This window comes from Psammomys obesus, unplaced genomic scaffold, assembly GCF_907164565.1.
Source record: "Psammomys obesus unplaced genomic scaffold, mPsaObe1.curated_primary_1811, whole genome shotgun sequence".
Classification (NCBI taxonomy): domain Eukaryota; kingdom Metazoa; phylum Chordata; class Mammalia; order Rodentia; family Muridae; genus Psammomys; species Psammomys obesus.
This window is the reverse complement of record NW_026596353.1, coordinates 494,602-511,614: the sequence shown is the minus strand read 5'-3', so window position 1 is coordinate 511,614 and position 17,013 is coordinate 494,602. Positions and strand designations below refer to the sequence as shown.

The following is a 17,013-nucleotide window of genomic DNA, read 5'->3' as shown; positions in this document are numbered from 1 at the left end:
GTGTGTGTGTGTGTGTGTGTGTGTGTGTGTGTGTGTGTGTGTGTGTGCGCGTGCTGGGATTCCTTCTAAAGACGTGTTTTTCTAGTTGTCACAAAGGTACCAGATAGGCTAGTTACTCTTGATTCTGTTGATACTAGATCTTGGGACTGTAAAAATGACTCAAACACCCTAACTTTCTTTTTCTTAGGTTTTCTTACAGAGACTGGCAAAACCAGAGCAAGCACTATTTTTTCTGCAGGAACTGAATCTGCCTTCCAAGTTACGCAGATCAGGATTATGGTAATTTTTCTTCTGCATTCTTTAGATAGTGGTCCTGCTCTTCCAAAGTGAAATAGGTATTGGGAAGATGCCTTGGCAGTTTAAAGCACTAGGTGCTCTTCCAGAGGACCTGAGTTCCATTCCCAGCACATTCATGATGACTCAACCATGTGGTACCAGGCATGTATGTGCTGTACAGACATATGCAAGCAAAATGCCCCACACATACAATAATAATAATATTTTTTAAGTGAATTGAGCTGGGCATAGTGGCACACACCTATAATCCCAGCACTCATGAGGCAGAGGCAGGTGGGTCTCTGTGAGTTCAAAGCCCTGTTCTACATGGAGAGTTCTAGGTCAGCCAGAGCTACACAGAGAGACCTTGTTTGAAAAAAGAAAAAAGTCATTTGGGTTGCATTTCCCCAGGTCTCTGCCTTTCTTTGGGTATGAAGTAATTCTCTTCTACTGCCTCAGTACTTTGGCAAAGGGCAGGTGTACAAATTTAGATCTAGTTTTAAGTCTCTGAACAGTGTGCCTGTAACAATGTCAAGAGCCATGTTAACATTTTGTAGGAAATAGCTCTCTTACCTTCCAGGATATAGTAAGTTTGAATATTGTTCATTGGTTTCACTGTGCCATAAGTTGCTGGAACTTAGCTGTATCAACTGGAGACAAAATAGCCACAGAACTTTTGCCTCTGTTTCCAGGTTCGCCGTGGTGGCATCGGTGCTCAATGTGGGTTGGTATTTGCCTATAACTCACCTTCTGATAAGTTTCATGCAGAAGAACACTTCAAACGGTTTGAAAAATATGACAAATGGAAGCTCCAAGAACTGAGGCAGTTCGTTAAAAGCAGGTACAGAGCAGGGAAAATCTGTGTGATCAACAAGAATTTATCTATTCTCTTGCCAGGTAAGGTACTGCACACCTTTAACCCCAGGACTCGGGAGGCAGAAGCAAGTGGGGATCTTTGTGAGTTTGAGGTTAGCCTGGTCTACATAGTTCTAGGCTAGCCATCATTACACAGTAAGACCCTGTCTTAAAAACAAACAAAAAAACTCCAAAAAACCAAAAGGCTGTATCCTTATTGTCAAATCATGCTTATAGAAAAGGTGCTGGTAATCCACCACAGAGGCCAGAGGTCTGTTACTTTCTAAAAGCATGTGTAAAGACGGGTGTTAGTTTGTGTATGACTTTTACTTGGCCTTTTCTATGACAAGGTCACAGGTCTTCAGAATGGCTGGGGAGTGATATGTGCCTTAGTTGGCAGCAGCCCGGGTCTCACATGGCCACTGAGAGATTTATCCTGCCCGGAACACTTCTGCCACTCAAGCTTTTTAAATTTTTTTAGGTTGTTTTAATTTCTTTTTATTTATTTATTAAATGTGTATGACTGTTTTGTGGTATGTATGTGCATGCACCGTGTGTGCCTGGTGCTCATGAAGGTCAGAAGAATGCATTGGCTCCCCTGGAATTGGACTGGGAGGGGCGTGGGAGGATATGAGGGAGGGAGACAGGGCTGGATTGGGAGGGGACGAAGGTGGGGCTACAGCTGGGATACAAAGTGAATAAATTGTAATAAATTTTTAAAAATTAAAAAAAAAAAGATGAAGGCTTAAGGTAGACTTAGCCACAGTGGTCATTGGTGACTCCTCAGATAGTGTTGCCCTCCTTATTGCTGCTAGAAAGTTAGAACTTGTGGATCAGCGTCTTGGGCTTGCTGTTGTGCTATTGTATTTCCCAAGGTTTGCAGCAGTCTCAAAATATGGCCCAGTGCATGCTACATAGGCATACATGTGGATACAAATCACCAGGGATCCTGTGAAAATACAAGTCTGGTTCAGTAGTTATGGGAAGGACTTAAGATTTTCTTCCTCCTCCTTTCTTTTCCTCCTCTCCCTTTGTTGTCTTTTTTGTTGGTGGTTTGTTTTTTTGAGAAAAAGGTCTTACTAGCTTAGGTAGCCTGGCTCCCTGTTACAGGCAGGCTTGCCTCGAACTTGTAGCGGTGTTCCTGCCTCAGCTTCCTGTGTGCTGGGCTTACAGGTGTCTACCACCATACCCAGGGTGATCCCCTTTTTAATAATGTCTACAGGCACTACCTAATTTTAAGCAGTGATGTTATTACTCTTAGGATATTAAAATAGATATTTTCCTCTAAACTTTTTTTTTCAAAAAAATGATTCTTTTTTAAATTTAATTTTATTTACATATTTATTTATTACAAGTTATTCACTTTGTCCTCTAAACTTTTTCTCAAACAAGGCCTTTCACATTTTATACAGGATGGATATTTTTTTAACCGAAATACAGCTTATTTATTAATCCCTTAATGATTTGATCTGGTTCTAGCTTGAGTTATTCTTTAGTATAGGCTAACTTTGTTGGCCTACATATATAACCAGTCCCCCCGGTTGGAAATAAACATTTCTTGCCTGTTTTGCTGTTGTGTCCTTCTGAACTGTGTTCCCAGGTCAGCGCTTCACCTATCTGTTGCACAGTAGGGTTAGTGAGAAAGCTTGCTTCTACAGTCCCTGGCCCTTCTATCTTTCTAGATTACAGATTTTCTGGAGTAGGCTTTCTGCCAGGCGTGGTGATAGGAGGTTAGGAAGATTGAGGCCTCAAAGCCAGCCTGGGCTACATAGCTGAGGAAGGAACCAGGTTCTCACATATGCTAGGCAAATGTTATGCCACTGAACTATATCCCTAGCCCTCAAAGAATACATTTTAAATTCTTCAACCATGTATTATGGATGAGACTCATTGACATTTAGGGCTTAGCAAATTCCACCTGTTCTGTTGTGGTTAGCTGTGTCATAAAAGGTTTCTACCAAGAAAGACCTATATAAGGAAAGGAACAAAGCTTTTCCTTTGTTCCAGAACCTGTTGTGGATTTTCTTTACTTTTCCCTGTAGCTGTCCGTGGTTCCTTGACATGCTTAACAGAACACTCCTGTGCTGTTAGCGTGATAGTTGAGTCATAGGCCAAGTAGTATGAGGTTTAAAAATGTAACTTGACAGCAGATGTGGTGGCCTTTAATCTCAGCATTTGGGAGGCAGAGGCAGGCAAATGTCTGTTAGTTCACAGCCAACCTGGTCTACATAGTGAGTTCCAGGATAGCCAAGGCTCCATATTGAGATGTTCCAAATGAACAAACAAACAAGAATGCTACTTGAAAGGCCTCCTCTGCCTCGTTGTCCTCTTCCTTAGTTACTTAATTCTGAAGATGGAGCAGCCTTTACTCAGCTTTTAAAGAGCAACATGCAATTATTTTATAGTTTAAGGATGGACTGCTTCCTTTGGAGTACTTACTAACCTGTGAAAGCTGAGGTTTTTCTGTTTGAGAGCTCCAGGATCAGAAGCTGTTTGTACATGGCTCAAACCTCAGGCTAGTCATACAAGGTAGTCAGACCTAGTGAAGGGAAGCCACTCCTGCCTCTTTCTCAGTGCTTTCGAGAAATACTCATTACTGGAAATGCCTGACTTAAATGCCATTGGATGAGGCCTTACCTGTCAGGCTCTGGAGAAATGTTTATGTTACACTTGTATTTACAGGATTGGTTGCTCATCTGATGACCTTGGGGAGGATGATCCTATTGGCTGGTTTGAGCTGGAAGAAGAATGGGATGAAGCAGATGTCAAGTTGCAGCAGTGCCGAGTTGCCAAAGTAAGCAGTAGCCAGTTTGCATTCACTCCTTTACCTGCTCTTCCTTCTGTGAGCAGTGCTCACCGTACCATCCCTGAGCCAACCCTGGGACCTTAGAGGGAGTGGGAGAGACAGGTGCAACATGGCTATAACAAAGGGAGACTTAACCCAGCCTGGGGTCACCAGAGAAGACTTGATGCCAAGTGCTGGTTGTGGACTGGACTGTAACCTTTAGCTTGGCTGAGGTGAGTCAGAAAGGCCTATTAGAGCGAGTGAGTAGTCCACAGGCATAAATGTCAGAGGAATGTGTCTGTTCACCTGGGTTCTGAAAGTATGTAATCTCTTTCTTTCTTTCTTTCTTTCTTTCTTTCTTTCTTTCTTTCTTTCTTTCTCTCTCTCTCTCTCTGTCTTTCTTTCTCTGTCTTTCCTTCCTTCCTTCCTTCCTTCCTTCCTTCCTTCCTTCCTTCCTTCCTTCCTTCCTTTCTTTTTCTTGTATCTTGGTTTCTTTCTTTTTTCATTTACTTTATATCCCAAGGGTGCCCCTCCCTCCTCTCCTCCCAGTACCCCTCTCCCCACTTCCCCCTTCTCTTACCCTTTTTTCCTCTCCCTTTCCCCCCAGAAAAGGAGAGCTCCCCTCTCCCCTATCAACCTTCCCCAGCACATCAAGTCACATCAGGACTGAGCACATCTTCATCCCCTGAGGCCAGGCGAGGCAGCCCTGCCAGGGGGAAGTGACCCCAAAGCAGGCAACAGAGTCCATGGTAGAAACAGTCTCCCCCTCCACTCACCAGGCGCCCCATATGAAGACCAAGCCTCCTCCCACCAGCCACATGTGTGCAAGAGGCCTAGGTCCAGATCGTGCATGCTCCTTAGTTGATGTCAGTCTCTGAAAGCCCCCATGGGACTGGATTAGTTGTCTCTGTTGGTCTTCTTGTAAGGTTCCTGTCCTTTCCAGGTCCTTCCATCTTTCCCCCAACACTTTCACAGGACCTACTTTGTCTTCTAATAGGTTTAGAGTCTCTGGTTTTATGTTAAGGTCTTTGATCCACTTGGATTTCAGTTTTGTGCAGGGTGATAAGTACTATTTGCATTTTTCTACATGTAGACATCTAGTTAGACCAGCACCATTTGTTGAAGATGTTTTTCTTTTTTTGGTTCTTTTTTTTGGCTAATTTATTTTTCTTCACTTAAGAATAAATCTTAGAGAGTAAGAGAATTCAGAACTTTCTTCAGAGTTCACACATAGTATGTGCTCCGTGCATATCTGTGCAGTTGAGTGATAGATTCAGAATGCCTTTATTACCAATAAGATGGCTTGAGGGTAAAGACACCTGCTGTCAAGCCTGAGACTTGAATTTGATCCCTGGAACAAACGTAGTGGACGAAGAGAACCAACTCCTTCCATTTGTCTATGGACATCTGCAAGCACATGGTGAGATGCCTATGCCTGCACACATAAAATAAATAAATAAATAAAATGTGAAACTGGAAATAAGTCAGCAATGCCTTTATGGAAGGAACTTTCCCTTTAAGAAGCAGTTTGCACCAGACCTGGACTTTGGGAATGCCTTTGCTTTGTTTGCTTTGTTTGCACTGCTTCCAGTTCGTGAGTTGCACGTGCTGTTTGGAGAACTTGAAGTGATTCCTTAGGGCATTGACTGTTTCCATCAGATATCTGGTTTTTGTCTCAAAATGACTGTGCCAAACAGCAAACATACTTTCTCCCTCCTACCTGATTTTTACCTTTCAGAAGGCCATTGTTCTTAATATTACCTTTACAAAACATGATTTATTCAGTGTTTATATTGCACGCCTTTAATCCCAGCATTCAGGGAAGCAGGGACAGGCGGAGCTCTGAGTTCGTGGTCAGCCTGGTCACAAAGCAAGTCTAGGACAGCCAGAACTGTTATTTAGGAACCCCTGGTTTTTGTTTGTTTGTTTTTTCAAAAAACCAAAAAATTTTTTTTCTTCAAACTCAGGGTGTTTGTATTGTCTTTTTTCTATTGGCTTAATATACTGAAATTATTTTGTGTCCCCAGTACTGGGCATGGTAATACTTTATAAAATACTTACTAAAATCGAGGGACTTTCCTAAAAAGGCCTTTCAATCCTCTTTTATTGTACTTAGGGATTCCAAGTCCTCTTAGGTCTCTTTTATTCTTTCTAGTACTTGATGGTGAAGTTCCTCTGCACCCGCCAGGAGTCAGCAGAGCGCTTAGGTGTGCAAGGCTTGAGCATCAGCGGGTACCTCCGGCCTGCAAGGGCAGAAGCGGAGCAAAGCATCCTCTGTGCCCACTGCAGAAAGGACACAGAGAATATCTGTGGGGCCACCCTGCTACTCAGGACTCTGCAGTTCATCCAGCAGCTTGCCCATGATCTGGTAAGATTTTTTTCCATTATTATATAACATTCCTCTAGGAGAAATGGCCACAGTGTTAAGGGGGGTAGACAACCTTTAAAACCTGGCACCTCTAAAGTGATGGCAGTATTAGGAACACAGCAGGCTGATAATGTGAAAAGGTGGGGAGAGTGTTCTGTGGTTCCAGTCTGTGGAATACGACTTGGCATGTGGCCATTGTTGGGAGGTCCCTGGAGTAGACCTGCAGACACATGATACTGTCGCTACTTGTGCTTTCCCGAGGGCAGCAAACAAAGCAGCATCGTGAGATTTGTTCTTGAAGTCTTAGAATTACTTCTCACGTCTAAGAGGTGGATTTACTTAATGGACTAAACTATCAGGGTTTGATTTTGAAATATTTGACTTTTACTTGTCAATCATAGTATCAATTTACTCAGTCTCATTGCTGTCACTGTGGAGTGCTTGGCTGACTTCATGGGAGCCCTCTTGTGTATAGCAGTGTCCACCCTTAGCTTTCTTTCTCTTCTGTGCACAAGAGGCTGTTGAGCCACTGTGTATAATGCGTTTTAGTCTCTGTTAGCTAAGCACTCTTATCACCGCAGGAAAGAGAGAGGCTTAGGAGCAATAGGTTGGCTTATGTTTATGAAGTGAGAGAGCCTGTGTGGCCATGTGTGTGTTAGTATTACATTTATCTATGTATACACACACACCACATAGAGATGCACACACACACACACTTTTGAGTTGTATAGGAGTTTTACTCAAGTGGGTCATCTCACTTCTTAATCATGACAAGTAAATGAGACATCCCTATGTTTCTCTAAATATATTTTTAATTTTACATTTTCTCTGGTCTTTATTATTATTTTTTAGGTGCAGCAGAAGGAAAGTGGCTTAAAATATAAGTCTTTGCTGGACTTCACAGGTCTTGATTTGCAGATCTTCTGGAATTTTTACAGTAAATTAAAGCAAAAGTAGGTCAGAATTTGTTATAAAGTGACAGTCATAAACAAAATTGAAATGGATGTTTTTCCTTCTACTTTTTTCTTCTATGTATTCTTCCAATTTAAAAGATTTGATTGTTGAAAATGGCACCTCAGATTTCTATTAAATGTTTAGGAAGCATTTTCCCAAACATTTTCCTATTAATTGTCCTCACATCTGATAGGACAAAAAGGTCAGGCATTATGGTGACACAGGTTGGACATCTCTAATCCAAATGCCCAAACTGGACATCTTTTACATGCCTCAGTGGAAAATTCCACATCTCTCTTCATATCATGGATCACAGACAAAATACAGCTGGGCTAAAGCCATGTGGCTGCAAGGTGTAACCCAGTGACACACTGCTTAGTTGGCATGCACCTGGCCTGGTCAGTCCCCAGTGACACACTCTTTGTTAAGCATGCACACGGCCCTGGCTTCAGTCCCCAGCACTGAAAAAAAAAAAAAAAAAAAAGAGTTGCATGCAAAACAAATGAATTTCATATTTAAGAATTTTTCATTTATTTGTTAATTTTGTGTGTGTGAGTTTATGCTCATGTATGTGGGTACATGGGTCTGTGTGTATGTGGAGGCAGAAGGGGGAACTGGGTATTCCATTTTCTTAGCTAGGCTAGAAGCCAGTGAGCCCCAGAAATCCTCCTGTCTCTGGTCTTCCCCCTAACACACATGCATATTGGCACTGGGTTTCTGCACTCACAGGGCTGCCGAGCTTGTTACAAGGGACCTGGGATCTGAGTGCTAGTTCTTACGATGTGTAGCAAGCCATCTCTCCAGCCCCATACATTTTATGTTTAAACTTGGGTCCTGACTCCAAAAGAGGTTCCTCTCCTCTCTTTTCCTCCTCTTCTTCCTCCCCACCCCTCCTTCCTCTCTGATGCATGCATGCGCAGATATTCCAAATCAGGGGAAAAAATCCAAAGTTTGTGACTCTTTTGTTCTGGTCCCAGCTTTTTAGATTTAGGATATGATTTGTCTCTTCATTTTACAGGTGAAGAAATAAAATCAGAAATGTGCTTCCTTCCCCAAAAGCAGTAGACAGGGTCTGTGTCTCTAGTGGGCAGTCAAATGGACTCTGTTTCCAGGTGTTTGGTTGTGCCCTCGTGTTCCTTCCAGCTTCCTCTGGCTTAGTGTTCCTTTATGGAACCTGGTAACTTGAGGGAAGTTCTTTGTAGACAGCTGTATGGCTTTGGGGGTAAAAGGAGCCTGCCCTTCTGCTCTCTGATGTTCTGTGTCCTCTGCAGCCCAAGGGAAGAATGCATCTGCGCACAGACCCTCCTGCTGCAGCTTCTGCAGAGCTGCTTCTCAGTGCTGCAGGATGACTCACCAGCTACCTCTGAGGAGAAGCCTGTAGCACAGAGCCCTGAGGGAATACAGGCTGCCAAGAAGCTCTACACACACCTTTGTGATGGTAAGAGCAGGGGTGTGCCTTGAATGTGACTTTGTACTGGTGGCCATAAGCCACTTGGCTCTAGAAGTATAAGGGGTCAAGAGGTCATGTGAGCCAGAGATGCTATGGGCCATGAACCTGCCTGCCTCCCTTCCAGCTCACTAAGCAATTGAGAATGACCTTCCTGTTTGTACCTCCTGGGATACTGGAAATGTAGTGGAAGTGCCACAATACTCAGTTTTTTTGTTCTTGTTCTTTTTATTAATTGAGTTATTTATTTACTTCCTTTCTGTTCTTTCCTCCCAGTCCCTCCCTGTCACTTCATCCCCCCTATCCACTCCTCCCCTTCTCAGAAAAGGGGAGGCCTTTGTTGGTACTAATTTTTGGACTTCTCATGGATATCAACCAGCCTTGGCATATCAAGTTGCAGTAACACTAGGTGCATCTTCTCCTATAGAGGCCTGACAAGGCAACCCAATTAGGAAAAAGGGATTCAGAGGCAGGCAACAGAGTCCAAGAGAGCCCCTGCACCCACTTTAGGAGTCCCACTTGAAGACCCAGCTGCACAACTGTTACATATGTACTGAGGGCCTAGTTCTATTCCATGCATGCTCTCTAGTTGGTAGTTCAGTCTCTATGAACCCCTATAGGCACATGTTAGTTGATTTTGTAGGTTTTCTTATGGTGTCCTTGACTGCGCTGGCTCCTTCAATCCTTTCTCCCGCTCTTCCAAAGGATTCCTCAAGCTCTGATTAATGTTTGGCTGTGGGTCTCTGTATCTGTTTCCATCCGTTGCTGGGTGAAGCTTTTCTAATGACAGTTATGCTAGGTGCCTGTCTACAAGTATAGCAGAATATCATTAGTATCGGGGTGGGCTCCTCTCACAGCATGGTTCGAAAGCTGGGCTAGTCGGTGGTTGTCCCTTCCCTCAAATTCTCTTTGTCTTTTACCCCTGCATATCTTGTAGGCAGGACAGATTGTGTACCTAAGGTTTTATGGCTGGGTTGGTGTCCCAATCCCTCCATTGAATCCCACCTGATTACAGGAGATGGTCAGTTCAGGCTCCATATTCCGCATTGCTAGGAGTCTTAGCTAGGGTCACCCTCATAGATTTCTGGGAGGGATGTTTTCCATTGTCCTTGCTTTCTAATGCATCCCAGAGATCTCCCCTCCAATCCAGTTTTCTCTCCAGTACTTTCTCCCTTTGTCCTCTCCCCTCTCCAGTCCCCCTCTCTTTCCCCAACCACCCCCATTTCTAATGTATTTCCCCTTCTCAATGAGATTGAATCATCACCCCTTGGGCCCTTCTTGTTATTTAGCTTTTTTGGGTCTGGATTGTATCATGGTTATCCTGTACCTTATGACTAATATCCACTTATGAGTGAGTACATACTATGTTTGCCTTTCTGGGTCTGGGTTACCTCACTCAGGATGATCTTTTCTTGTTCACAATACTCAGTTTTATGGGGTCCTGGGCCTCAAACCCAGAGCTGCATAAATGCTGCGCAAGCACTCTGCCAACTGATTTATATCCCTAACATATTTTATTTGATGCCTTTGGATTACTGTTTTTGAGTTGAGAGATTGTTCTTTTACAGCCTACTTCTTGCTTAGCTTCAGATACAGTTGTATTATATTGAGAGTAATTACTATCACACTGTTCAACCTTAACTTCATTCAAGACACTGGGTTGAGGCCAGTGGATTGAGAGTAAGAGACTATAGTAACAATTGAGGATGAAGCACATGCTACGTATGAGAGTTCTTCTGCACCTTTGTGAAGAGTGTCTCAAGAGAATAGAGAAAGATACAAAAACTTGTCCATGTCGTCTTTGTTTTAGTTGCATGTAAACAAAAGCTAAATTACCTATTCTGCCTAACCTATACAGAGAAAAAGCTTGCTCTGGTACAAAGCACAACATGGAGAGTAGTGGACTGGTAATCAGGCTAGTTAGTGCTAGAGCTGACCCATTGTTCTTCCTCATTAGTGGTGGATAGAGCTGATGGAGATCCCGTGCCCATGGAGATCCTAAAACAAGAAGTGAGGAACACCCTTCTCAATGGGGCTGCCATCTTCTTTCCTGATCGGCAGACCCGGCGGAACCAGCTCTTCGCCATGATGGTAATTATATACCAAAAGTGTGGATTCCATGACTTAATTAGTCTTTATCTTCTCTAAAAACATGAGAGTATTTTTGATGTGCACACTATCTGCAGAGCTTTGTGTACGATTTTGAAGGACATGTGTGATGCTCAATTTAAATTTCACAGTTTATCCTCTTAGAAACAGTGTAGTTTCCACCCTTATGACTTGGCTACGACCAAATCTTCTTACCTTTTCCTTCCCAAATTATGAGAAAAATTTAAAGGGATAATATAGTGACTCCTTATCACCTAACTTCAACAGTAGCATCCCCAGGCTAATCTTGCTTTATCTGCGATATAGCCCACTTACTCTTTAGTTTGCCCCCGCCCACCTACTGTCATTTTGAAGTAAATCCCTGATCTGTTTTATTCTTACTTAGCTCAATACATGACTGAAGAAAATATAACCAGGCTTGAATCCACAGTTGGTTCTTCTTGCTCTCCTCAGGCCCTTCCTCATGTTACTTAGATTCAGTACAAGGATAAAAGGTGTTTTTAACAGTCAAACGCCCTATGCTGCCCATTTTATACAAAAGACTGGCATTTGTTTGCTGGGAACATTCATCAAGTAACTGAATGAATGACTTGTTAGCATGTGTCCCTGTGAAACATAGAAGACAGATGACCACTTGAATGGTGTTAGTGTCTCTTAGCAAAGCAGCCTGTCTCTCTGTGTCATCCCTTCAGAAAGGGATGAGGTTGTTTTCTCACTCCACACCATGGTGGATTAAACAGCACTGCTAATTCTTATGTTGCTAAACAATTCTTCTTCAGGAAACTGTTTCTTGTGACCATCTCCTACCTTCCCAGCTGTTCTTTGCCAAGCAGAGGCCTTGGTCTTAAATCATCTGGAATCTCCCTGGGCGCCTTGCATAGAAATAGGTGTTCAGGGGCTGATGACCCCTTGTCAACCTGACAGCACAAACATATCACTGTTCAGCCATAACATTTCCTTTCTTGTTCATCCCCAAGGTCACACATGCATATCAGCATTCCAAATTTTAAAAGACCCACAGCCTTTAAAAATTCTGTCTCTTTAAAATATTTAGTCTCTTTTAAAATCCAGAGTCTTTGTAAAATTCCAAAACCTCTTTACAAGTTCAAAGTCAACTGTGGGCTCCTATAAAATAAAAAATAAGTTAAACAGTTTCTTATTTCAAAAGGAAAGAATCAGGGCACAGTCACCATCAAGTCAAAGCAAAGCCAAACTCCACGAGTATAAATAACTAAATGTCCAATACTGGTATTTACTCACAGTCTTCTGGCCTCCTCCAAATGGCTTGGGTCACTTCCTCTGCCCTCTACAGCACACACAGCTCATCTCCAAGGCTCAGGCTGGCGCCACTCACCCGTTGCAGTCATCCCATGCTGCTGTCATTGCCAAAATGCTGGGTCTCTTGCTGCAGCTAGACTGCATTTTTCACCAGTAGCCCCTCCTGGGTTCTCTTCATGGTGCCAACCTCTACTTCTCTCCATGATTTCTTCGATTCTAGCTTTCAACTGCTACTGAGTCTGCACCTTCTCCTATAGCCTCTCCTGACCTCTCACAGTGCCAAGCCTCAGTTCTTCATGACTCCTTAATGCCTTCAAAACCAGTACTACCTGAGTTCAGATGCTGTTTCAAGGTACAACCTCAAGTCCCTGGAACACAGCTTCTGTATGCTGACTTTGAGGAAACAGTTTCCAGAAGTTTGACCTCAGTGACACTGGTCTGTTCCTAATCACTGCTAATTTCTTAGCTCTAGCTGACCAGCATCAGTTGTCCCAGTAAAGCAAAGGTTTCACTTCAGTGGTTCTGGTCTCCTGTTAATTGAAACCGATTCATGTATTCTTAACTCAAAATATACAACAGTCCTAATAAAGGATTTACATGCCTCTCACACTTCCCACTGGGATTTCACAGGCCAGGCCTCCATCATCTACATTTATCTCAACACTCTGTCTTCCAAGCTACCACAGAACAGCTCACCAGCTTTGGATACTCAATGGCTTTTTTATCCCACAGTTCCAAAGTCCTACGGTCCTCTCAAAAGCAACACGGCCAGGTCTGTCACATCAGTACCCTACAATGCTGGTACCAACTTCTGTCATAGGGTTTCTATTGATGTGATAAAAAATCATGACCAAAGCAACTTGGGGGGGAAAAATGGGGTTTATTTGGTTTACACTTCCACATCACTGTTCATCTTGAAGGAAGTCAGGACAGGAATTAAAACCGGGCAGGAACCTGGAGGCAGGAGCTGATACAAAGGTCATGGAGGCGTGCTGTTTGCTGTCTTAGTTGGATGTTATGAGATGTTGCAGTGGGTATGCTGCTCTAAGGTCTCAAGAATGTTATGGAATCGATTTTCTAAATGTACAGTTTCTGGTTTCCTAGAAGAATGTCACTGAGCATGAGCACAAGCAGTCTCTGCAACTCACTTTCCGTTCACTCTGCACATATTTTAGGTAAGTTTACTTATCTTTGTCAAATACTTTGAATCTTTGCAAAATTATTATTATTATTTTAGATATTTCTTACTTCTCATGTCTTTGCAATTGTGCTTTCTCTGCTAATCTAAAAAGCTCAGTTTCTGAAGTTTCTCCCAGTAAGAGAATGACTAGAATGGTGATGTAGCTCAAGTCCCAGTCATTATCAAACCTTGGGCCCTTTGTGGATCCCTTTCTTAGTGCTTCAGTTTCTAGGGGAATTTTAAAGGCAGAAACTATAATTAAGGGTCTTATATTTAAATCTACAAATGCAACTACTTAAAAATCAACCACAATACAGTGTAGTGGCACATGCCTGGAATACCAATGTTCAGGCAATAGAGGCCAACCTGGGCTACTTGCATAGTGAGGTCAGGGTCTGTGTAGGCTACATAGAAAAACCTTGTCTCAAAAACGAAAACAATGGCTGGGGAGGTGGCTTAGTTGGTAAAGTACTTGCCTTGCCAACAGACTTGAGTTCAATCCCCAGAACCCACATTTTTTAAAAAAGGTGGGAATGGTGGTGTGACATGTAATCCCAGTCCCAGGGAGGCAGAGAAAGGTGGATGCTGAGGGCTTGCTGGCCAACCAGCCTGCTTTGCAAGTCCCAGGCCAATGAGAGACCCTTTCTCAAGCAAGCAAAGTAGGCAATGCCTGAGGAACAATGCACAAACTTATCTTCTGGCCTCCATATACGTGTACACACACCCATACACACACACAGACATGCACACATGCCACACACACCTACATTCACAGACACACACACACACCATACATAACACATACATACACACATACACACACCTACAAAAGCATAGAAAGAAGATAAGCAGGATTGGAGAGAACTTGGCGATCTGTTGTTATTACAGATGCTAATGGATTTGCAGATAACATAATGGACCACACAGCTTGTCCTCCTGACCCCTGACATTGAAATCTGTCTACATTCTTTTTGGGACCTTCAAAGTAGAAAACATGAAAATTCCCCTCCTGTGCCCAGATGTTGACAGGTTTGTGTCCTTTCAGTGATAAGGATCCAGGAGGACTTCTGCTTTTACCTGAGAAGAGTGACCTGGCCACCATGAACACCAGTGAAGTCCTGGCAGTCATGAACACCCTCCTCTCTGTTGCTGCTCGAGAGGTACCTGTTGACAGCAAGCTCTGTATTTACTTCTGCTTTCAGGGGCACAGTCATGCCAGTCACCATGCCTTCTTTGTAGTCTCATTTACCATATGAGTGCACTTGGATATTGACTGCTTCACATGAGCACAGAGGTTCCCAGAAGCTCCTACAAACAAATTAGGGGATTTTTGTTTACCTCAGCAAGAAGTGAAGGCACAAGAGTGCTTGCTAAGACATCAAGTGCCTGGTAGTATTGGTCAGTGAGACCAGCAAGATCTAATTTCTTTTTGTTTTTTAAAAGCTTTAACTTTTTTAAAGAATCAGTTCATTTTTCAACCCTATCAATTCTGACACTGTGATCTCTTTATCTTGCTATGGTGATATATTTATATTTTGTATTTCTTAAAATGTAGCTCTTACTGCTACCAAGTAAGCATTGCCTGACAGAAGTTTGGTTTCCAGGTCCCACCCCATGCTGCTGATTTTGAATCCCTAGGGATAAGGCTTGCGCATTTTTACCAAGCACCCGCAGGAGGTTCTGAGATAGGAACCCAAGATTTCAAGGCACTCTCATAGAGGGGGAATCATCTAGGTCCCATCCTTGAGGTATTTGGAAATGTGGACTTTAGAATGACTCATCGTGAGCTTAGCATCTTTAGGGCTGTCTGTCTGTCTATCTATCTATCGTTGGTTTTTCAAATTTTGGCTTTTTTATGCAGTCTCATTTAACTCAGACTAGCCTACTAAGAATGACTTCAAATTTATGATTCTTCTGCCTCCACCTCCTGTGCTTTGATTATAGGTGGTGTCTGTCACCAAGCTCGTTTTTGGCAGTTCTGGGGATGAAATGCAGGGCTTCATGTATGTCAGGCAACTGACATACCAACTGAGCCACATCCTACCCCAGTCTCCTCCAGTAGTGAGTGCTCTCCTGTTGTCAAGTTGTTGATAGAGCCACCTGCAGGAGTAAGCTAGTGGGCAGTTCCTCTCTTGTGGTCCTTATAGTGCGTGTAATCACAGACCCACTGACAGTGGCCACTGTCTAACTACCATGTCTTCAAACTAGCATGGTTCTGCTGTGGCGTTCTTTGTTTTCAGCTTTGTACTTTCCACCGTTTTTCTGGACTCTTCTGCTCTTCTCTGAGTCTTCCTTATAGTGCTCGCTTTAACTTTCTTATCAACATGTGCTCTTAACCCCAGTTGGTCACTGATCTTTCTAGTCTCCATCTCTGTTTCTGCCATTTCCCATGCCCTGAAGCTCATCTTCATCCTGTATGTCTCTCAGGTGTGAGTCTTTCTAAGCTCTCACCCTCCCCAGTCCTGCAGTCACATGCTGAGGTAAAAAACATCAGGGATCCCAATGGGCTTCATTCTGCTGATTGTGCATCCTGTGGGAGAAGTTGCTAAATGTTGGAGCTAGGACTAAAATCTGGGCCACTCTGTCTTGCCCTCTTTCCACAGGGTCACACTTGTTGTATAAGCTATAACTAGAGAAACGAGGTGGCATTTGTGCAAGAGAATTTCTCATAATCCTTAGCATTTGGAAACCAAGTGCTTATCGCGTCACCCCTCACATCTGAACACAGGTTAGATCTGCACTGACCTCCTAGGCAGAGGTCATTCAGCCACTAACATACAGTTCCCTGGGATATTGGTGATTATATAAGAGAGGTAGAGCTGGATTAGATAAAAGTGGTCAGAATTGCTTACCTAAAGTTTTCTTCTAAGTCTGTTCCACTGTATCTGTATCCACTGGATGACTTGTGTACAAGTCTCTATCCTATGCAGACACAGGGGATACAGTGACAGAGAAACAGTCTGGTGAGCAGAAGACATGTTATCACACGAGATCAGACATGTCTTACTATGCAGAACATGGCCATGTGGTCCTGGGACAGGCTGGGAAGCAACCTAGTCCTAGAGGAATTCAGAAGGTACTTTGGAGAAGGTGGTGCTGGAGCCTGGGAGAGACAAAGTCTAAAGAAGAAGATGGAGGCAGTGTAGGCAGAAGAAGCCTATGCCAGTCAAGATGGGGAGGAGCAGGTGCTTGAAGAGAAGAATAGCAGTGAGTGAACTCTGGGCATGTGGAGCCTTACGGAGGTGAGATCCTGCTGCATACTCCAGGAAGGAGTTAGTGCAGGAGTCAGGACTGTAATGCATAACACACTGATGGTAGTTGAAGCTATGACCGGACAGCTCAATGAACAACAGGAGGACACCTGCAAAGAAAGGACAGCTGGAAGAGCAGGAAGGAGTTATGGGCAGGGTTTGAAGACAGCTGCAGCTCAGGACGGAGGAAGGTGAGGGCAGAGTGAAGAGAGTGAGATGCAGGGAGAAGTGTTGGCCTCCAAGTGATAACTGATACCTGGGAGGTATCCCCAGAAGCAAAAGAGCAAGAGACAGAAGTAAAACCACAGTGAATTAAGGCGCCTTTAAAATGTTTTTAAGTTTATTTTTTATTTTATATGTTTGAGTGTTTTGCCTGAATGTATGTATTGTTCATGACATGTATGCTTGTTGTCCTTGGAGGTCAGAAAACAGTAACACTGAGCCAGGCAGTGGTGGTACACACTATTAATCCCAGTACTTGGGTGGCAGAGGCAGGCAGATCTCTGTGAG

The 17,013-nt window shown here is 43.3% G+C and overlaps 1 protein-coding gene across 2 annotated transcripts in view; it reads left to right on the top strand.

The window, feature by feature from the left end:
• The window catches only part of Zzef1 (zinc finger ZZ-type and EF-hand domain containing 1), a 127,444-nt gene that overhangs the window by 40,136 nt on the left and 70,295 nt on the right, over positions 1–17,013 (top strand). The window contains exons 10-18 of one of the 2 annotated variants that reach the window (XM_055597355.1): positions 188–279; positions 969–1,117; positions 3,814–3,925; positions 6,072–6,284; positions 7,137–7,237; positions 8,510–8,676; positions 10,643–10,776; positions 13,180–13,247; positions 14,298–14,412. In XM_055597355.1, the coding sequence (XP_055453330.1) occupies positions 188–279; positions 969–1,117; positions 3,814–3,925; positions 6,072–6,284; positions 7,137–7,237; positions 8,510–8,676; positions 10,643–10,776; positions 13,180–13,247; positions 14,298–14,412 (1,151 nt within the window). Of the gene's footprint in view, positions 1–187; positions 280–968; positions 1,118–3,813; positions 3,926–6,071; positions 6,285–7,136; positions 7,238–8,509; positions 8,677–10,642; positions 10,777–13,176; positions 13,248–14,297; positions 14,413–17,013 lie in introns of both variants that reach the window. The other variant, XM_055597354.1, reaches the window with a different exon arrangement.